The sequence below is a fragment of the Lissotriton vulgaris genome, chromosome 6 (genome assembly GCF_964263255.1).
Source record: "Lissotriton vulgaris chromosome 6, aLisVul1.2, whole genome shotgun sequence".
NCBI classification, from domain to species: Eukaryota; Metazoa; Chordata; class Amphibia; order Caudata; family Salamandridae; genus Lissotriton; species Lissotriton vulgaris.
The window spans coordinates 735,786,332-735,808,144 of NC_141694.1; the positions used below are offsets into that span (position 1 = coordinate 735,786,332).

The 21,813-nt window shown below is 44.4% G+C and overlaps 1 protein-coding gene across 1 annotated transcript in view; it reads left to right on the top strand.

Moving 5' to 3' along the window:
* TBC1D32 (TBC1 domain family member 32) overlaps positions 1-21,813 on the top strand; it is a 959,368-nt gene that overhangs the window by 147,459 nt on the left and 790,096 nt on the right. The window contains exons 3-6 of the mRNA XM_086926728.1: positions 17,393-17,554; positions 18,692-18,869; positions 19,265-19,336; positions 20,131-20,256. Of these exons, the coding sequence (XP_086782854.1) occupies positions 17,393-17,554; positions 18,692-18,869; positions 19,265-19,336; positions 20,131-20,256 (538 nt within the window). The remainder of the gene's footprint in view (positions 1-17,392; positions 17,555-18,691; positions 18,870-19,264; positions 19,337-20,130; positions 20,257-21,813) is intronic.

Below are 21,813 nucleotides of genomic sequence, written 5' to 3' on the forward strand. Positions count from 1 at the left end.
AACTAGCCAGATCCAATGAGGATTGTGGTTGTCCTGAAAACAGGATCCTAAAGTGTTTAAATTGTGTAAACTGGCAGCAAAGTATGCTGGCTTTAGAGAAAACTGGAAGTCTGTAAATTGAGGCATCATAGATTTGGCAATTAGTGTGTCTGCTGTTGGCATAATGAACGATTACAAAGTGAACCGATAGCAGAATTCTGAAAAGCTGGGATAATTTTAAAAACAGTAAAATATGATAGCTGTGCAATCGACAAAGATGGTGTAATGTGCTAGCTAAAGAATTATGGAACCTATGAGGTGTGATAATGGAGGTATAACAAACTTTTAACTGAAACAATGGGACACTCTAGTTACATAGTTTCTCCCCGTTTGTTTGTTATCACCACCCCTGGCATTCTGACTTCCACTGTGGGCTGAAGGCTATACACAAATATGTAATGCAGGCGCTTCAATAATGACCTTCCTTCGTTTGCCCAGTGCAGCTCGTAGTAGTGTGGGACTGTCCTCAATGCCTTTTGGGGTCTTAGGCAGAGAGTAGGGCATAATGAAGGTATCAGTTGAAGTGCAGCCCACTGTGCCTGTAGCATCTGGATGTGTTATTGAATTGTGGTGCAGAATATTTACTCTGTAAATCAAAGTGCATACCCCGCAGTTTACAAAGCTGCACTTATGCCTAACAGCTCTGTCGGTGACTCATAAGGGTCAATGTAGTTTACTTCGTAATTTGAAGATCTCAAATCCTGCCTGTGAATTTGCTTTCAAGGCCACTATGGAATCTGCGTAGGCCTTCATGGTAAAATTATTGTAACAGTGCACTTTTCCTGAGTGTGTTAAATAATGTTTCTTGGAAGGACACCTCGTGAAACTGGGGCATTATGCAGAATTGCTAATTGTGGTAGCACCCCAGTGTAAATTGACCGTTACTTATACCAATTTTTAACAAGGTTATTTGATTATTGAGGCATACAATTCACTGCAAACATCCTTGGGTAGAACGCGATTCCCCCTCCTTCCCCAATAAAGTTTTAAAAAACAAATATTCTTCTATAATTTGACGAATGGTAATAAACTGTTTTCATTTAGGTTTACTTGAAGGTCCCTGGGGAGAACGCTATAGCCTATCTTAAGTAAACTGTTTTTCAGTCCTACCAAGTTTTGACCACCCTTGCTGGACAACTCTTCATTCTAGCGTGGACTGCCATAGTAAAATGTATTACATTATTAGACAATCGTTTGTGGCCCAAACTTATTTATATGGAGGTATTGCAAGGGCATGATGGCGACCATCGCACAGTTTCCTAAACCATGAGTGGGGTTTACTGCTTTTAGTACGGTAAAACACCGTCACTCCGCATTTTTTACTCCGCATACCTTTACTCCTCATACCATGATAACGCAGGTACCGTTACTCCACATAATTTTACAACGCATGCCATTATCTATACTACTATTATAAAGAGAGAACTGTGACCTTTGAGCCAGGTAAACTCGAAAACTACACCACCAATCCAAACACCCAATACATGTTTGAAAACGTCAGGACAAGCAGAAGGACATAGGCTATATAAAAAAAATATATATACCTTATTTAAAAAATTTACGAATAAAAAAAAGTAGTCCCTTGGAAGTAGCGCTGGCCGGCCATGGATGTGCGTGCTGACATCAGCAGCGCAGGGAGGAGCGGCGTACAGGAGCCCGAGGAACAGCGGTGGACATGAGCGCGGGGAGGTGCTGCGGAGCGGCGAGAAGCGGAGGAGCAGTGGAGCGGTAAAATCAGCAGCGCGGGGAAGAGCGGAGGAAGAGGTAAGAGAAGCATCCGCGGGTGCGCACCGAGGGACGGGCGGGGGCCATGAACACTGAGTGCTCAAAAAGCCTTTTCCTCAAAGTCGGGACGTGGGGGGAAACAAAGGTTGGGCAGAAGCAGCCAGGACCAATGACGGGCAGGGGCCATAAACACTAAGTGCTCAAAAAGTATTTTCCTCAAAGTCGGGACGTAGGGGTGGGCAGAAGCAGCCAGGACCAACGACTGGCGGGGCCATAAACACTGAGTGCTCAATAAGCATTTTCTTCAAAGTCGGGACGGCGGGGAAAACAAAGCATGGGCAGAAGCGGCCAGGACCAACAAAACGGCCGCTCTGCTGCGCCACTCCTGCTGCGATGCTGCCCCCAGCCCCCTTCTGCCCGGGCAATGCCGGGGCGGGCTGCTAGTATAATATATGCTTTTACCACGCATGTTTTTACAACAAAATTCGTTGTAAAAGCATGATTGGTAAAAGCATTTTTTAAGTTAAGTTAAGTTTTTTATATTTAAGTGTATGGTAAGTATATGGTTTTAGTTTGGGGGTGTTAGAGTATATGTTTTTGGGGTTCAGGGGTATTTTAAGGGTGGGTTTGGGTTATGGGGTGCAGGTGTATTTAAAGGGTTAAGGGATAGGTATGGGTATTGGAGTATAGGGGTATTTTTAGTGTTCAGGGGTATGTTTGGGTTTTGGGGTACAGGGGTATTTTTAGGGTTCAGGGGTAGGTTTGGATTTTGGGGTACAGGGGTATTTTTAGGGTTCAGGGGTAGGTTTGGGTTTTGGGGTACAGGGGCATTTTTTAGGGATCAGGGCTAGGTTTGGGTATTGGGGTACAGGGGTATTAATAGGGAACAGGGCTAGGTTTGGGTTTTGGGGTACAGGGGTATTTTTAGGGTCAGGATGGGTTAGTGTTTAAGGGTGCTGGGGTATTTAAAGGGACTCGGGTGGGATTAGTTTTTAGGGTGTATAGGGTAATTATTAATTTAAAAAAGTTAAAAATATGTGTATATATATATATATATATATATATATATATATATATATATATATATATTACCTACTGGCGGTCGCCAGTAGGTATATATAGTTAGGATTTTTCCCTATGGGATTTCTGAAAATTCTATGTCTAATAACTTTGGCGTTTGTGGACGGAATTGGCTGAAATTTTCAGGAAAATGGCACATTTTGTTTCTGAGCAGCTCCTGAAAATTTGGGGGGTGTTCGGCAAGGGGGTGCCGAGAAAAAAGGGGGGTCCCAAAACGCGTTTTTCCCATGTTAATTTCCATAGGGCGGTTGGCCTCACTTTTAGCCCGAACGGCTGAATGGATTTGCACGAAACTTGGCAAAATTGTAGGGACTGTTAGCCCGATGTGCCTTTGCTAGGTCTCAATATATGTGCTCCAGTGGATTTTGAGAAATTAACGTTCAAAAAAAGATATATATCTGTAACAGCGCCCCGGGTAGCGCTCCGGTTCGCGTACTTTTCGCGTAACGGAACTTTGCGATACGAAGCTGATTGGCTCTTCGGTGTCTGTCAACATTCTAAACAGTCCGGAGCGGCCGCCATCTTGTCTCTCGGTAGGATCGAGAGACAAGAGGAGGCCAAAACAAAGGGGGAAATTACCATAAGGGGGCATAGTAGATCCTCCTTGACCCCCTAGGTTTTATGTGGAGGTTTTAAAAGGGCCCAGCAGGGTAAAAAAAAAAAAATTTTTTTTTTTTTTTGCGTGGTGAGCGCCTAGTACGCGAACCGGAAAGCGTTCTGGGCAGCGTACTATAAGGATAAAAGAATGATAGACTTTTCAAATACTGTATGTTAATTGTTTGTTGTTTTTGTTGATTTTTTTAATTTTTTTTATTTTTTAAGCATTTTTTTTTATTTTGATTGTGTTTCATAATTTATTAAACTTTCTAACATTTCATTGTCAGAAATTTCATAATTGTCATTGAATATATTTTGTAGTCTATGAGGGTGTAAAATGTCCTCATTTTTAAGCAGGTTATCCACTGCTTCCACACATTGTAGTAGTTCCTGGTCCCTACTTTCATCCATAAATTCATTTTGATTTTCATCAATGTTTCCTTGGCTGCTCTCTTGCAGTACAATTTTAAATTGAACTTGCTGCTCGCCTTCCATTTTGCCTGAAATTTGGATTAAAAAAATATATATTAGTAGAGATAGGGCACTGTTGGGATTAATTTTAGATAGGCAGTTTTTATCAGTGAATTTATCTTTTGGCAGTGTATAGTATCAGAGTGGAAGTAGGACTATAAAAAAGTGTATGTGATTTAACCAAGAGAAGCCTAACTCCATCCATAACTATAACAGAGAAGTCTATCTAAATCTATAACTACTACAGAGGGATAGTATATTGGGGCCATATGTATCAAGCTATTTAGAATGCTTTGGCGACATATTTCTGCTGATAAAAGCTGCAAAACTTTTATTGCCTATGTTGATGATATGGATCTATGTTATTTACATTTCTTTGCTGTTTCAATTAATCTTTTTCTGTTATTTTTTCTTTTCTGTAATCTGTTTTTTCTCTCTGTTATTCCACATGTTTTAATCTTATTTTGAACATTCACTCACATTCTCCAAGAAACTCTTCTTTGTTATTGTTCTACTCTTTTTTTTCTTTCACTTCCTTATCCATTTTGTTTTTCGCAATTATACCCTTTTCCATCTTTTCTTCGGTAAATAGATCTATTAAACAGTATCTCTGGTTTACTCCCTATAGCTGTCTTTCTTTTAACATTACTCTCTGTTTACTTCCCTTATACTTACTCTTCTTTTTTTTTTAAAAAATGTTTTGGTTCGCTCCTAGTTCGCGAACCGGTCAGCGAACGGGGAAGCGAACCAAAAGAAATAGAGCTTGCCAGAATGCTAAACATTCTAGCAATTTTATTTGAAAGGGGAGGTAGTTCTGAAAAGAACTTTTTTTTAATGTTATTTTTTTTTCTGAACATTTTTTGTTTTTTTTGTATTTTTTGAACAGTTTTATGATTTTTTTTTTGTTTTTGATGGAGGGGAAACAACAAAAAACAGGCATTGAAAAGGGCTCAACAGGAGCAAAAAAAAAAATTACTGTCTGGGGCGGTTAGGGCAATTATGATTTTCATAAGCAACGTTCATTAACGTTATGCTCATGTTACCACATGAAAGCAATGCACCACAATACAAACAGGTTATTTTCATATGTTTAAAGTTCTGCTGAATGTTTGGCACGGTTTCCCGTTCCTCTGCTCCTGTCAATGATATTTGCGAAGTTGACCTGGCCACAGGAGTTGTTCTTGGATTATCCTGCAGGTCACGCAACTCTGCACGGCTGTAGTTCAATGGATGCCACCTGCTCATATGCCGATGCATAGTATAGTTCCCCATGCTATATTTTTTTTCAGTGCCTCTTGATAACTTGTCTTTACAAATGAGGCAGGTGACATATTTAGCATTTACTTTCTTCTGCCCTCGAGGGAGTGAAAAAAACTGCCAAATGAAACTGGTTTTCCGATGGGAAACACGGGGCAACTCTTGTATGAATTGTGGTTCTTCTGTCTCCTCTTCCTCTAGTTCATCCTCTTCCTCCTCTGTGTTGGTGATGAACTGGGGTGGTGGTCCTCTCTTCCCATGAGGAGGTGAAGGTGGTGGTGGGGGTGCACCAGCTGAAGCAACTAATGAAGCCATTGCTCAAATATCAAAAAGGGTCTTTCTCTCACCAAGATGAAAGTCAGAGTGAGGAAAGAAGGAGGGGTTTTCATCATTTGGGAAAAGTATAAGTTCTAAACCAATGAAAAGTGTTAATTTTAGATCACATGACCTAGTATTACATCATTAGGAAACCAAAAGTGAAATGAACCAATGAAAAGTGTTATTACCGAGTCACATGACCTGCTGTGTTTACGTTTCGCGCTTTGCTCCGCTTTCCGGTCCGCTTCCGGGTCCGCTAACTTGGCGCGTCAAATGACGTATTACGCGACAACGCAAAACGTCATTCTAACGTAACAGTTACGCTAAAGGAACGTTTACCGGTTCGCGGACCGAGCCGCTGCTTTAAATTGAGCTAACGGGAAGCTGACCGGTTCGCGGACTGGGAGCGAAACATAAATTTTTTTTTTTAAAAATTGCGTAAAAAACATGTAAAATATATTTTAAGATTAAAAGAAGAATACATTTTACAGCTACAGATATTAGCTTTTAAAAAACCATTGAAATTCACTGAAAAAACCATAGGTTATAGACCATATATAGTTAGGAATTTGCATTTACAAAACCTTGAAAATTCACTGAAAAAACCATAGGTTATAGACCATATATAGTTAGGGATTCGCATTTACAAAACCTTATTTTACTCACACAAAACTATTGAAATTCCATATATAGTTAGTTGCACTAACTATATATCGCGCACCCGCAATCCACTGCTGATGATGTCACATATTACATCATTCATGACATGGTCAGTGACATCACTGATGACATCTCATTTGACATTACTGATCACATCACTGATGATATCATTCATGTGATAATACGATGAACCTCTTCAGACTCTAATATAACCTTAGATACAATCAGTGTAAACAGACACTCACAGACTGTCACTCATCCATGGAGTTACTCACACACCTAGTCAGTCATGCAAAGAATCAATCACACCTCCATTTCCTCAACTATACAGTTATACACACCTTACTTATTCAAACATATACTAACACATATTTACTCTCTTATACAATCCCTGATACAAGTTCACAATGATCCATACAGCCACTCACACATTCACTGGCTCTTATGCACAGTTATTTATATATGTCAACTCTCACATGTACTGTGTTTTACATATGTACTTACTTTGACATGTAGCACTGAGATATCCATTCACTCACCAATACACTCATGCACACAGTCAACCGCCCATATAGCTGTTTCCACATGCACTTTTGAAACCATACATCTAGTGAATCAACTGCTCACACATCTATGCACAGAGTCATACACCTCCCAGCCACCCACACACACACTCAGTCTCCCATACAAATACTTGGGCAACCAATCAATAACCCATATAGTTACTCATATAGCTACTTATCAACACATGCAACAGTTTACAGAACAACAGACATAATGATGCACAAATTAAGACAGTTTAGTCACTAACCCATGCACTCAGTGAGACACATTTAATCACTCACTCATACAGTCAGTCATGCACCTACTAAATCCTTCATCCAGACACTTATACATCCACTCATTCTTCAATATGTAAGACATATTTTAACTTTACAGAAATATACAGTCACTGGGTGTTGTCATCAGTGATGTCATCAGTGATGTCATTTGAGATGTCATCAGTGATGTCATCAGTGATGTCACTGACCATGTCATGAATGATGTAATATGTGACATCAGCAGTGGATTGCGGGTGCGCGATATATAGTTAGTGCAACTAACTAAATATGGAATTTCAATGGTTTTGTATGAGTAAAATAAGGTTTTGTAAATGCGAATCCCTAACTATATATGGTCTATAACCTATGGTTTTTTCAGTGAATTTTCAAGGTTTTGTAAATGCAAATTCCTAACTATATATGGTCTATAACCTATGGTTTTTTCAGTGAATATATATATATATGTGTAATATTAATATAGATATAAATATAATGTAATTTAAAAGAAATAATGTTTCATTTTAATAAAAAATATATTTTTAAATAAAGTACTTTTACAAAGTATATGACTTCACCACACATGCATTTGCGTTGTAATTGCATGCGTAGTAAAGTCATATGCGTTGTAAAAGTTTGAGGAATTATGGCTTGCGGCGTAATGATACTTGCGTACTAAAAAATGCGGAGTGATGGTATGCGGGATGAAATAATGCGGAAAGTCATCATATATTCTCTTAGTACATGTAGTTCAAATATAACACACTATCCCCAAATGTTTACAAATAATCAACGTTGTGTTAAACGGAAAGCCATGCTAGGAAATGCAGCAGCTTAGCAGGTATATATGAAATAGTAGTTGTTGCACTGGAGCACTATGGAAACTCTTAGAACTGAAATCCCTATTGATAGGGTCCATCTTTCTATTTACGATAATAGGGAGTCCTTTTATATGGAATGAGCACACTAGCTGTGAAAAAATCTCTCTGGTTCAACAAAAAAAGTAGACAAGCAAAAACAAAATTACTTCAGATGGGTATATCACAAAGCAAGGCATTTATTTCTGAAGCAAGATTGAAAAACAACTCAGTTCAGACCTTAAGTTGGAAAACCTATCAAGAGGACAATTGGCAGGGCCATTTGGATGCAGCTAGGAGGAATAATAACAAGACCGTCTGGCATATTGTCGCCCATGGAAGCTTGCATGCAAATAATCTTTTGGAGTTCCACATACAAACTAGGGAATGGGTCAAGCATTTTGAGGCCTTCATTCTGAACCCCCTGTTGATGGTCCCATAAATACTACTGTGCTACTAGTAATTGCCATACAGGAAACCACCAGGACAACTGAGACTGAAAAGTCAGAAAGTCCCTGGGCCTGGCCAGATTTGGGTGCCTTATATTAATATATTGTTTAATGCCATTCTATAAGGAGGTGATCTCCCCAAAACCTGGAAGGGGGGGGGGGATAAATAGCTTTCATCCTTTAAAAGGGAGTAGGGATTTTTCAGCAGATTATATACACCTCTCAGTCTAATACACAATCTGGAAATAAATCCTGCAGACAGGTCTTGGTTCGCCTACAGGATTGGATTGGAGAGTCGTATATTCTGCATAGTCTCCAGGCAGGATTCAGATCCAGGGTCAGCACAATAGACATGGTTTTTCGTTTCATATTATTGTGTTAGAAATACGTGACACCAAAGAAAATAACATCTGTATCTGTCCTTAGTTGATGTAAGTGCCTCTTTTGACCTGGTCCCCACAGTCAAGATGTGGTAGATTTTTAGGAGCATGGGTGTCCCTGACAATATTTTGTGTATTTTAATATTACTTCATACAAATAATTAGGCCCAAGTGAGGAAGGAGTTGACAGACCGTATTAGTGTGCAGAAGATGTTAGATAGGGATTTGTATTGGCTCCTACCCTATTCTCTCTCTACATCAATGATGTTATTAGCCATCATGCAGAGTGTAATAATGATTCCCCAAATTACTTGATGGTAAAAATCCCGGCATTAAGATCACATGATCCTAATTGTTTTTGATAATCAACTTTTATTGATTTCTAAATGAACTAAAACAACAGTACCTCACGTTTGACCAGTAATCCGTGGCGTTTCAGAGTGCGTCTGCATTAATTGTCCCCAAACAAGATTCTCGGTCCCCATCCATGTCCCATAAACAGTGCAGTTATATACACAGGTAAACATTAGACCTATTCATTTTAATTGATTCATCCATTTGCCCCAAATCCTTTTATGTTTGGTTGGGCATCCCCGGGCCTCAAATAAGGGTTTCTCCTGTGCGGCACATCAGTCTACTCCCTGGCGCCATTTGGTTATTTTTGGGGGTTCAAGATGTGTCCATGTCGTGGCTATGTCATGCTTAGCTACCACAGTGGCCGTCCCGAGGAACAGCTTGTCTGCTCGGGACCTATCTAGGCCGTCCATTACTCCCAGGATGAGCTGCAAGAGGTTGTGGGGCACCTGCCAGCCCAGGACATGCGAGAGCTCGGACTCTATTGCTTCTCAATACCGAGTAAGGCGGGGGCAGGATCATATAGCCATATAGGAATGCTTCAATTTGAGGGAACTCCATGTCTTTAAGCTCTGTTTTATAGGCGGATCAGACCAACCTCCAATAAATCAGTCATGAAGGACGAGTAGTCAGGTGGCTATGTGGTATAGGTGAAGATCAGTCATGCCCATGCCTCCTTCGAAGGGTGGGATCGGGCGAGGGCGATGCGAGGTCTCACCCCTCCACTTAAAAACCTTGTGACTATGGTGTCCATGTCCTTAAACCAACTGCGTGGGAAGTGGAAGGAGGTATTCGGGGTTATATATAAGAAGCGGGGAAAGATCATCATCTTAAACAGAGCCACTCTCCCAAGTGGGTTGAGTGGCAGGATTTGCCAGCACCTGAGGTCCTCTTTGGCTTCTTTAACAAGTGGGGTAATTTTTATCGCCCATTCTAGGTCGGGAAGCAGGGCAAACCATATCTCCAAATATTTGAATGACTGCCGTCTGATGAGAATGGTTGATTGCCAGTCAAAGCATTCCCTGGAGAGGTGAAGGGGTACCATGGTAGACTTTGATGGGTTGAGCCGGAGGCCTGTGACGTTCTCAAACGTTTTCAGGGTTCAAAGGCACCTATGGCCGGAGCTAGCTCGGTCTGCCAGGAACAGCTGGACGTTGTCCGCATACAAGGAGATTTTGTGTGTGTGGTGGCTCCCCCAAGACCAGCCCTGGATCGAGTCGTCCGATTGAATAAGGCATGCCAAGGGCTCCATTGCTAATGCAAATCGGAGGGGTGAGAGGAGACCGCTGTGCCTTGTGCCTCTTTGAATTGGGAATGCCTCAAATAGGGCTCCATTGGTGAGGACTCTGGCTATGGGGTTGGAGTAGAGGACCTGACCGAAGCGCCTGAATTGCTGACCCAGGCCCATCATTGTCAGTACGTCCTCCTGGTAGAGCCAGTCGACCGTGTTGAAGGCTTTTTCAAAGTCAACAAGGCGGAGTGCTAGGCAAGGGGTAAGGTGTTGGCAGTGCGCAATAGCCAGGTGGAGGGGGGTCTTAAGCATTGTCTGGTGCAGCGCGTTGGCATGAAGCTGCATTGGCCTGGCTGGACTAGTTCTTTAAGGAACGGACGCAGGCATTGGGCTAGGATCGTGGCATATATTTTTACCTCTGTGTTAATTAGTGATATCGCGCAGTAGTCTACGCAAGTTGACGAAGGCGCTGGGTTTTGGGGATAACCACAATGGTTGCCATGTCCGTTTCAGGGGGGAAGGGCCCAACCTCTGCAACATGTTGATTTTGATCAGAGAGTTGGGGGACAAGTAGGTCCAGGTAAGAAACATATTATTCCTGTGGGAACCTTTCCGGGTCTGGCGTTTACCCGGCTGGTAGCGAGGAGATTGCGTTGTGTATTTCCCCTGGGGTAAAGGGGAGATCCAGGCCTGGTACTTCAGCATCTGTTAGGTGGGAGAGATGGACCTTTGGCTGATTAAGCATTTCAGGGAGAGAGGTTTCCGGTTTACGAGAGGAATATAAGCAGGTGTAATAGTCAGCAAACGCCTGTGCGATTGCAGGTGATGTGTGCTTGGTGGTCCGGGAGCGGTCACAGACTTCGGGAATTATTCGATTAGCCAGTGGGTATGAGACCAGTCTATGCATCAGTTTCCTGTTCTGGTCGCCCCGCCGTACACTCGGGCCACAGAGGAGCGCAATAGTATCTTGGCCGACCCCATTGAGGTCGGTTTAATCTCTTCGCGTATGGCCGTGAGTTGCTTGTCCTGTAAATCGTCTGTGGCCATGGTTGGACTAGTTTCCAGACGAATTGCTTTTGCCTCAAGAAGGGTCAGTCGGCTGTTCTGAGACAGTATCTGTGCTTGAACCTGGCCCCTGGCTACTCCTCGGATAGTGGCTTTACTGCCTCCCAAAGGGTGCCCGGGGTGGGGACCGATTGTTGGTGGGCAAGGAAATATTGGTGCAGTTCCTCTCCTATCACTTTCTTGATCTCCCTGTCTTGCAGGAACCAGGTGTTTAGTCGCCACACCGGCCAAGGCGTGTCGGGGGTTTCGCCTAGGTGTAAGAGCAGAGCTGAGTGATCTGAGATTCCTTGGGGGAGGATGACACTATCCAACACTCTTTGGCTTTCGGGGCGGGCATGAGGAACATGTCAATTCGCGATTGCTTGTGGTGTGCTGCTGAGCTGTGGGTGTATTGGGAGCTTCGGGAGTTCCAGATTCTCCAAACATCGCATAGGCCTAGGGTAGCTGTCCAATCAACCAGTTTCTTTGCGTGCGCTAATCTAGAAGGGAAGGGTGTGCCAGTAGTGTCGAGCGTTAGTTGCATGACTGCGTTAAAGTCGCCCCCTATCACCGTGCAGAGATATCCGTGAGTTATCTCAGCGACGAGGTGAGCGTAGAAGGTGGGACATATATGGACATCAAGTTGAGGGTGTTCCCTTCTAGCATCCCAGACACGGTTTTAAACCGGCCTTTGGGGGGGCTCTACTAACGTGGTTGGGAGTGAAAGGGAGGCACAGTCGCAGCAGGATTGCGACCCTCTCTCCAAGCCAGAGTGCCATACCTTGTCGAAGCCATATCGTGCAAGATCGGGGCATTGGGTTTGATGCGGTCCAGCAATCCGTTCACATTCCAGGATAAGATTCGGAGGGGTTTACCCTTAGTGATTGTCTGCGATGTGCCAAGTGTGTGTAGTAGAGAAGTCATGGGGCCCTGGGCCTCTGGGGAGTTGGTGCAGTTCTGTGCGAAGGTGTAGTTGTGGTCTATGTCCTGTGGTGTTTGGGGTGAAAGCTCAAGCGCGATGTTCAAGTATCAGTGTGCTGTAAACAATGAGTAAAAGAAATAGCAAATCCAAACATAAAACTAAACAGAGGACAATGGTCCTAACCCTCCCCCCTGCCCCTCCCTACCCTATACTTCTGGAACTGAAGCATCTGTCTCCCTGTCAATTAGAGAGTAATAAGCCAAACTAAAACGCTTAGCTGAGAGTTGCGTGGTGGACCCCTCCTTTGATATCCAATGTGATGTTAGCATTGGCAGATGTCTCTGAGTTCTGTAATTCCTTGGGACATGTTTCCAAGGTCCCGCCAGATTGGGACCTCCCGGTTCCGCCTCTCAATGGGCCCCGCTGGTTCCTCAGATTGCTGGGTTTCTAGAAAGATCTGAGTACATGGCTGCTGGGTCCAGAGTCCTGGAGGGGCTTAGTTCGGGCATATATCATCTGCAGATCCATCCCGACGTCTAGGTTGGGAGCCCGGCAGGCTGATGGTAGTTTTAGGCCCTTGGGCAGTTGAACCGGGTGATCTAAATGCTCCTTTGTGAGCTCCTCTGCCCCTTCGGGATTGCGTGCACCTCCTAGTTTGTTTAGAAGCCGGTGGGTTGGCTACTTGTGGTCTGGACGGCGCAAGTGGAGAGGCGGGACGGGCCCGGAGGGATCATTCTTCAGATAGCCATGTCCAGGCAGATTGTAGGGATTTGAAGAATTGTGTTTTATTTTGTAAAACAACTCGGAGACAGGCTTGGAAGAGGAGTCTGTATTGAAGGCCCAGATTGCAAAGTTTCTGTTTGACCTCTTGTGTAGGAGCGCCGCTGGGCCTGAACCTCCTTAGTATATTCTGAAAAAATCATTCTGGTATGGTTCTAGAAAGCCAGGGTGCCCTGGGCCCGGGCTTCTCTCTGAGTAACGTCTCTGTGTTAAAGGTTAGAACCCTGGTGATGATGGGGCGATGTGGGGGCTGGGAGGTGGTTTAGGCGTAAGAGAACGGTGGGCACGTTCAATAGCGAACCATGCCGATAATATTTCCTTGGGCAGCCATGGTTCCAGCCATTTTTCTACAAAGGTTGCCATTTGGCTTTGTTCAGTCCCTTCTGGAAATCCCACCAGGTGGATGTTGTTACACTGTGACCGATTTTCAGCGTCTTCAGCCCTTCTGTGTAGTCCCTTGGTGTGGGCTCGTAGATGGGTTACCTGTTCTTTCAGCTGGTGGACATCGTCTTCGACTGTGGAGATGTGGGATTCCGCCTCAGAGAAATGAGCTGTGGCATTACACAAGTCCTGGCGAATGAGGGCAACATCTACCTGGACCTCTCCTATCTTAATCTCAATGAGGCCTTGGACTTGCTGATGGCTTATAGGATTGCAGTGAGGTCACCCCCGGGGAGGGATGAACACCCCATCGCCCCTTCTGTTGGGCCTGGTTCGCTTGTGGTAAATTGATCCATTTTAGTTTGAGTTTGGGTGTTGGACGACTTGGGGGCTCGAACCTTCCCCATATTAAGTGATGATAGGAGCTTGTATTGGTTCGAGTGACAGCGTTTCGGAATGCAGAGCTCAGGGGTAATCGGGGAGCTGCTCTCACTCCCTTCTTAGGATGTAGTGGGAAGGAGGAAAAGGCCTGGTTTTTTGGCTGGTGTCCACAGTCGCCGAGGCCCCCTGAGTCAGGGTCCGGGAAATGGGGGTCTGCCGCCCACGTCTGTGTCCTCCGGGTCTGTGGGCGTCGCACAGCCCCCCGCTCCCAATTGGGCAAGCTGGATGGAGGACAGTCACCGCTTAGGCTGCAGTGACGTTGTTCAGAGTCCTGGTGCGGAGAGAGTTGGGACCCTCCGGCTCAAGCCCTCTTCGGCTGTAGGATGATATCAGCAAGGGTCCCTAGAAAGATCCAGGGAGACCGTGAAAGTCCCTCGAATGGTGTTCAGGCCGGAGGAAGGCCCCCAGGAATCCAGGGCAGGCAAGGGATTAGAGGTCTGTGAGGGTTGCTTTTCAGCCCTTCTACCCCCTCAAGGTTGTTCCCAGGTCCCGGCTCACCTCTTTGTCAGTTTGGACGGTCGCCACCTCTGGTCCGGTTGGCGCACATGCCTGGCTTCGGTATGTCCCGCCAGGGTCCAGTCTATATCGTCCTTGGGCCACGGAGGGCTGGTTGTAGGAAGGAGAGCAGCGTTGCGCCCAGTCCCCTCTGGTGTCTGCTGTGCAGTGAGGCCCAGTCCGGCTGATTAGTTGCTGTGTCTCTGGAGACAGCTGGGTCGAGAGTCTCCCAGTTTCTTCAGAATAAGTTGGTTCCTATATTCGTCTCTTTTGGAGTCAGTGCTCGGGCCGGGCCTTGTCGAGGGTGCTCACCTAGCCCCCGCCGGAGTGCCACAGCCAGTGGGGCGTTGAAAGCGAAGATGAGGCAGGTGAGGCGAAGGTGATGGCCGCTCAGGGGTGTATGGAAGATTGTGGGTGCTTCGCCATGCCCCAGTCCGCAGGTGTCGATGAAGGAAGGGCGCAAGCCATGGCAGGGCGGGTAAGACCCCCTGCTCATCAGAGGGCTCCTCCAGAGCGCAGGGTTAGGCGGATGAGATGGTGCCTCAGTGTACGCTTCGGGACCAGAAACCCCACAAGGCCGCGTGCCCCGGAGTCGCCGAGAGCAGGAGACACTCACCGCAGCTTCAGAGGTCGTCACAGCGCGGGGCACGGCGCACGGGCCGATTACTCGCCCTGCCCCTACGGCCGCCTCAGTTCCAGCACCAAGTGTCTTTTCAGGCTCCGTAACTGCAGCGTGGGGCCTCGATGTTTCCTCACCTCCATCGTGGTGACTCCAGTCTCCGCGAGCAGCGTCCTAGGCTCCGGATGTTTGGCCTGGGACTTTGCCGGATCAACACCTCATTTGGGCCGCGCAGCAAGCCCCTTCAGGAGAGGCAGCGAAGGTACGTGGTAGTTGAGTGCCGCAGCCCCTGTGCCACAGACCCTGCTGGACACCACCGGAGGTTGGCATGCAGGGCTCTGGGCGATCGTCCGCTCCTTGCCTTGGTGGATTGGTTGCAGCGTGTTTCAGGCCTTCGTGACGGTCCTGGCCCATAAGGGAAAGGCAGTGAGGGTCGGCTCTAGTCTGCATCACAGACACCGGCCGTGGGCCTCCCAAAGCACTGTCAGGAGTTGATGGGCCAGATCCCAGGTGTCAGTCAGTCCCTGTCCCCGGCGGGTGTATTGCGGTTTGCTGTAGGCCCTCCGGGGGATTCCCTGGGGTTAGACTGCAATGCTAATAGACCGCCCTGAAGGCCACTGGGCAGGATGTTGCTGGTCGGCAGTAGATGGGCGTCACAGGGATTCTGGTTGCCTCAAACCGCCGGCGCCGTAACGTCAGGTCGATTCCTGCTACTGGGGTGAGAGTGAAGCTACCGATGGCTGTGGATTTTAGAGTGGATGATGGAGGGGTCTGGAGCACTCTTAGAGTGCGACCGCCATCTTGATGTTCCAAGCCACGCCCCTATGAACCTAATTTCTAAGACAGCTATAGGGCTGCGATCACGCCTAAACAAGTTCTTAGCAATTTGTGAACAACGAGGGCTGGAGGTTAATTCTCTGAAAGCCAAATTCATGGTACTAAATCCCAATAGGTCATTTAGAGGTGGTGAGGTTTGTTTGGGCGGGGTGGGACTGAAGGGAGGAACATCTATCCCTCTCTCTCTCTCTCTTTCTCTCTTTCTCTCTTTCTCTCTCCTGAGTGCACCATTTGTCACTAATGACCGTAAAATCTATTGGTTAAATCTAAATCTTGGAGAGTAGTCTTTAAGCTATTACTGTATTGGCCAGCTTTCCTGAGACACTGTTCTTTCAAATTTAGGATTTGTTATTATTCAAATATTTCGCGAGAAGAGCCCATGCCTCTGGTAAAGATCAGAAACTTGCCCTGCATAAATTGCTTGACTGTGTGTGTGCAATAAGTTTAAAACATTTAGATGGAGTAGGTTATTTTTTAATTGGTATAGACCATAAGCCTTTAGTAAGCATTCCGATGAATGAGTGGCCAGGTGAAGCTGCCAAATTAATGTGGAAATTACACAGGAATACATCAACTTTTGTGCACCTTCCAAGTACATTAAATTTGTTCGTAGGATATTTGTCATATATTTCTGGAAAGATGGCAATGAATGTGACTGGGATAATGAGGCCGAAATAATGGCGGTGTTGTTGACTGATGGTGAAGATGACAAGGAAGTTGAGTTGTGATGAAAAGTCATAGGTTAAATATAACTAAAGTTTAAGGGTAGTCTAAGAAAAAGGCTTTAGACTTGACTCTACATCATATTTCAAACATCAAAGAGAAAAGGACTATTGAAGCTGATGATAGTCTGAGAAGGCATGGCCTTGTAGCCCCCATACATTTTAGGTATACACTAGTGTTTGCATTGCACGGCAGGAACATATAGACATGATGGGTTAGAAAAACTGCTTGGGATGGTATATTGGCGCCATGTTATGGACGGTAAGGTCTATTTGTAAATTAAGAACTGTCAACTGTTTAGATCAGCAGACAAAACTCTTAAGATTGAAGCAGGTCCACCCAGGCATCTGAGGCTCCCTGAAGCACGTGGCAAAATGTATGCACAGACTTAGACGTCAGCAACAGCATGGTGCTCACGCGCTCGTGGAACTTACACGTTGGCATGTTGAGAAGTTGACTTGATGTTGCCTTGTAAGGCAGCCTTCATTGTGGAGCTCTTGTATGTGGAGGATAAATTGAACTCCGCTTAGCCTCCTCTGGTGTGCCCATTACTACAGAAACTGAAAGCATAATACGTGCCCATTTTAACAATAATAACTTCTGTTCTGATGAGGTCAGCACAGAAGGGAATGACATTTGAAACACTGCAGTGTTACGATTGAGGCTCTAGTTTGCCAAATGTCCGATATTTCCCCAAGTATAACTTGTGATCCTTGCATAATTACTGTCACCAGGTGGCCTTTTGTTACCAAATAACTTCATATCTCCAAAAAGTAGTGTTTGTTGCTGGCAATCTTCCTTTATAGCAGCCTCTGCACATTCAAAGCAGATTTCTAAATGGCAGACAAGCTGTCTGATGAGAGGAATCTGGAAAGCAGTACGTTTACTGTGTTATTTGCTTTGTTTTGTCACAGCTATGAATTTGTGAAGTACCTTCGCCATTACATAAAAAATTCCCTTGCCTCCGTGATCGAAGAAGAAACGGAAATGTGTTCTCTGGCCCAAAGTCGTGGTGAAACGGCCGGGTATGACACCCTTGTTCAGCAAGTAACTAAAAAGACTCGCGAATCTAAAGAGTGAGTACCTTTGTTAAGCTCAGAACAGTTCATATTGAAGTTGATGCTTTTATTGTAGGCCTAAACTACGGAATCCGAGTGGTAGGACATTATTTTTCATTTCTTGTTACATCCATGTGCAGCTATTTCAAGTCTTAATTGAGGTTCATGCTTTATGTAATCTGTGCAAGCTTTCACTTTATCATCGAGCCTGCTGCAGAAATGTGTATGCTACCTGCTAGGTACAGGTTCAAATGCAGGAGGGTGTGTAAGCAATAGAGCCCTTTAACACAGTCCCACTGTATGCTCAATTCTAAAGGCAAACCAATAGCAATTCAATTCTTGAAGTAGGGAGGGGTCCAGTTCCAGTAACTTTTGGGGGCTACCCCAATGTTTACGTGTGATGCTGGTCACATCAATCCCATTTACTAAGATTGTGTAAAAATATAGGAAGCACCTCACGTAAGCAACCACCACAAGCTACTTGCTTGTTACTCACCAACTTGCTCATTTTCTCATCATTAAAACTGAGGAACCGACACCCCAATAGAGTCAAAAAGTGCTGCTTGTGTGTGGCCCTTTACCGTGTAAACTCCAACACACTTCTCAACCTCTAATAGGTCCTCATAAAGGAAGAAATAAATCCAGGTGGGGTCAACTCTGCTTTCATTGGTTTGGGATTGATAACATTCAACTGTGGATATTGTCTGTTTATCAGTTTTTTGGACTCAAGCAGTTAGTGCTGCATGAGAGACCCATTATTATATTTCTTTATTACTGATCAGTGTTGTTAAAGCATTTTGTTCAAAACAGCAGTGGAAGTTTTTAAGTATTAGTCTGCTACATGATTATGTTAAATGTCCTAGAGCTGTTTTGCTTAATATTCTGATACTGTGAATTGTTGTATTACCTCATTGTTGTTAAAAGCACTGGTTGTCATCCCTTTCTTTTCTTCAGAGACATTGCTTATTCTGTCTGTTAGTGGCTCTCCTTTGCTTAATTATTTCTTCAATGTGCAGTATTCTGATAACCAGACATTTCCATTGTATTGTAAATCCAGTCTTATTTTCGTTGTGATTCCCTCAATCAGACACAATATTCTTGTCACAAGATGGGACTCCGCTAGTATTTACATGTGTTCTTACTTTTACATTAAAGGTACAGAGAAATGATGCTTTCCCTAAAAAGTGTCATGGTGGTTGTAGTAGACGCACTTATTAATAAGTTTGAGGAGGACCAAGTGAAAAGTAAAGAGACCCAGAAGAAGAGCCAGCGCAAGCAGCACAGCAGCCATTTCACTGATAACTACTCCGACAGCGATTCTTCGTTCAACCAGGTATGATTGTTTACTCCAAATACAAAACTGTGCACCAGTATCCTCTTTCCTCAATGTGGTGGTGAGCTTACAAAAGATAGAACATAGCCTATGTAATAACCCTGAATTATTTACTTGCACTGCTGTACAGTGACATTTGATGTATTGAGTCTTACTCCTCCTGCCTACTATCTTGCACCTAAGCAAGTCACACCATATAGCCATGAAGTAGACATTTTTCATGAACAGGTTTATCTTCTCTGGTTAATCACATCTGATCTGTGAACACCTTCTCATAGGTATTAATTGTTAATTTTAGGCTGTCAAATTTTCCTGTAAAATATTGCAGTGTTATTGAGCATCCTTTGGAAATGTGCATTGGACTCACTCTGAATATTTTGCAACCCTTATTACAGAGTTACTCTTTCATGAATCAAGAGCAGCTGCAGGTGATTGCAGAAAGGCTTGATCCAAGCCAGCCCAAGGAGGTAAGCCTATGAGAATCATTTATGCATGAATGGAAACTCTAATCCAGTGTTTCATAATCTATGAGAAAAGCAGGAGTCACAACAAAATATATTTTTCAACACAATGACCAAAACATTGGGATACAATTCTTTTGGTCTAAGGAATGAGGCTGTACGTAAACGGAGTCCTGCCGTAGATTTTTGGGTTTTAGTCTCCCTGCTATTTGTTCCTTGGCAAATGCCTGCAGAGGATGGCATACATTTTACCAGAAACACGGCTCTAGAAAGCTAGATTAAGAAATGGACCTGCTGCTTGTTAGGCTGTCCTGCATGAAGAATTGAGTTCCACCATTTTTATTCGTACTTATGAAGTATTCTCCAGGACTCCGACTACAAGGTTTAAAACTTTTGATAATATTTCTGGGGTACTTGTATGTCCATCATTTAGGAATAGTTTGTAATAAATACAGTTACTAAGCAGCTACAAGGTTTCATATCTGTACTTTGGTGATATGTTAGTGAGTTTGTACTAACATAAAAGGCAGTGTTATATTCTACATACTACATACTTTGTTAGTCAAGGTGGCTAGCTAAAGATCTTTCGCCTCTGTAGGATTAGGAGAAAGGTAGCTTTAGGTTTAAAAATAATTCAGAATAGAGCTTTACAGCAAATGTATCATGGAAGATGCTTCTATTAAACAGTTCTCCCTGACCCATTACTTTCTCTGGCAACCAAGAAAGAAATACATATTTTATTTTTGCTTCGCAAGATATTTTACAAGTTCTTGTCACTTTGTGTTAATTTGTTTTCATAGGTACGACTAGATGCATTGAAGACATTGTGTTCAGCTCCCCCATCGGATGTCCTTAATAGTGAGAGCTGGACCACTCTACGTAAAAACCTGACCATATCACTTGCAGATCCTGATTCCACATTTACTGTAAGAACACATTTTGTATTGTATATTATGATCCCTATTGATTATTTTAGTGTGGTCTATTAGTGGTTCTGTACAGTATAATTGCACTTTCAATTGAAGTCAGATAATCTGATTTGCCACATAAGCTTCCTCATCAGTATTTTGTTTTCTTTTTCTTAAACATTTTGAACTATGGTGAGCGGCGAGGTCTCCATGCAGAGGAAAGTCCACTCTCATACCACTAGCATGTATTTGCAGGGAGACCTATCACACTTCAAGGACCAGGGTCCATTACAATAACCGATGTGATTAGTCCTTCACTGCTGTGCTAGGCCTCAGGTGTGTCTTCTGGTCATGTGGTTAAATGTGGCACGTTTTCAATCAACTAGTCAATCAAACAGCATTTGTATAGAGCAGCACTGTCACCCATAAGGGTCGCTGGATGCTGAGGCAATGAACGAAAAGGAGCGGTCTACACTGCGGCTGCGACAGGTGCAGGGGGTGTGGGTGAGGAATGCTAAGCGCAAGTGTCTTGCGGGCAGGTGGAAGTTCTGTTGATGGTTAATATATGAGGGTACTTGTTTGTGGAGGGCTGTGTATGCGTGTGTGAGGATCTTGCACTAGCATCTCACCTGGATGGGGAGCCAGTGAAGGTTTCTGAGGTTAGGGGTGATGTGAGTCCATTTGGGTAGTTCTAAGATGAGTCTGACTGCGGTGTTCTATATGAGCTGAAGTCTTTTGAGGAGCTGGGTGGAGATTCCGGCGTAGAGAGTGTTGCCATAGCCGATATTAATCTTCACCTGGAATGCCGAGAGTCCCAGGAGATTAACAACTTCCTGGGTGATATGGCTGCCTGTCAGCTAACGCAGCTGGTGGTGGGATCGACACATGCATCAGGCCATCTTCTTGACCCAGTATTCTCTAATCTACAGACAATGGAGGTCAACCCATCCCTTCCCATGCTCTGGACGGATCATTCTCTCATCTCACTGCGGCTCTGCATAGATCATCCTCCTTTGCAATTCCCCCGGCCACCCATAATGAAGCGCCTGTGGCACAAGTTAGACCCAACCACCTTTACAGACATCTTAAGCTTGCACTGCCCAGAATGGACCACAGATTTAGAAGCAGCTGATGCTGCCTTCAGGGGATGGGTTAATAAAGCATTTGACTGCTGCATTCCAGCAAACATGACCACTGCCAAACGTATCTCAAACCACGCATGGCAGCAAAAGCTATATACAGGAACGCAATCAAAGTATACCATAAACTGGTCCGGAAGGCCAGGGCACTGTTCTACGCCAATATGATTACCACAAGTTGCAATCCTACTAAAACCATTTTTGGTCTCATGAAAGAAATGGTAAAGTCCCCACCTGCTGCGAAAAGTGCCATATCCTCTTACTCTGCCTACATTTTTTATCAGCAAGGTGGAGCACATTTATAACACATTCTGTCCAGGGAAGGTTGCTCCCAAACTTCGGAAAAATTCATCTTGGGCCGCTACGCCTCATTGCCTCCACGACCTTCCACCCATCAATGAATGAATGAATACGCACTTATATAGCGCCTGGCTAC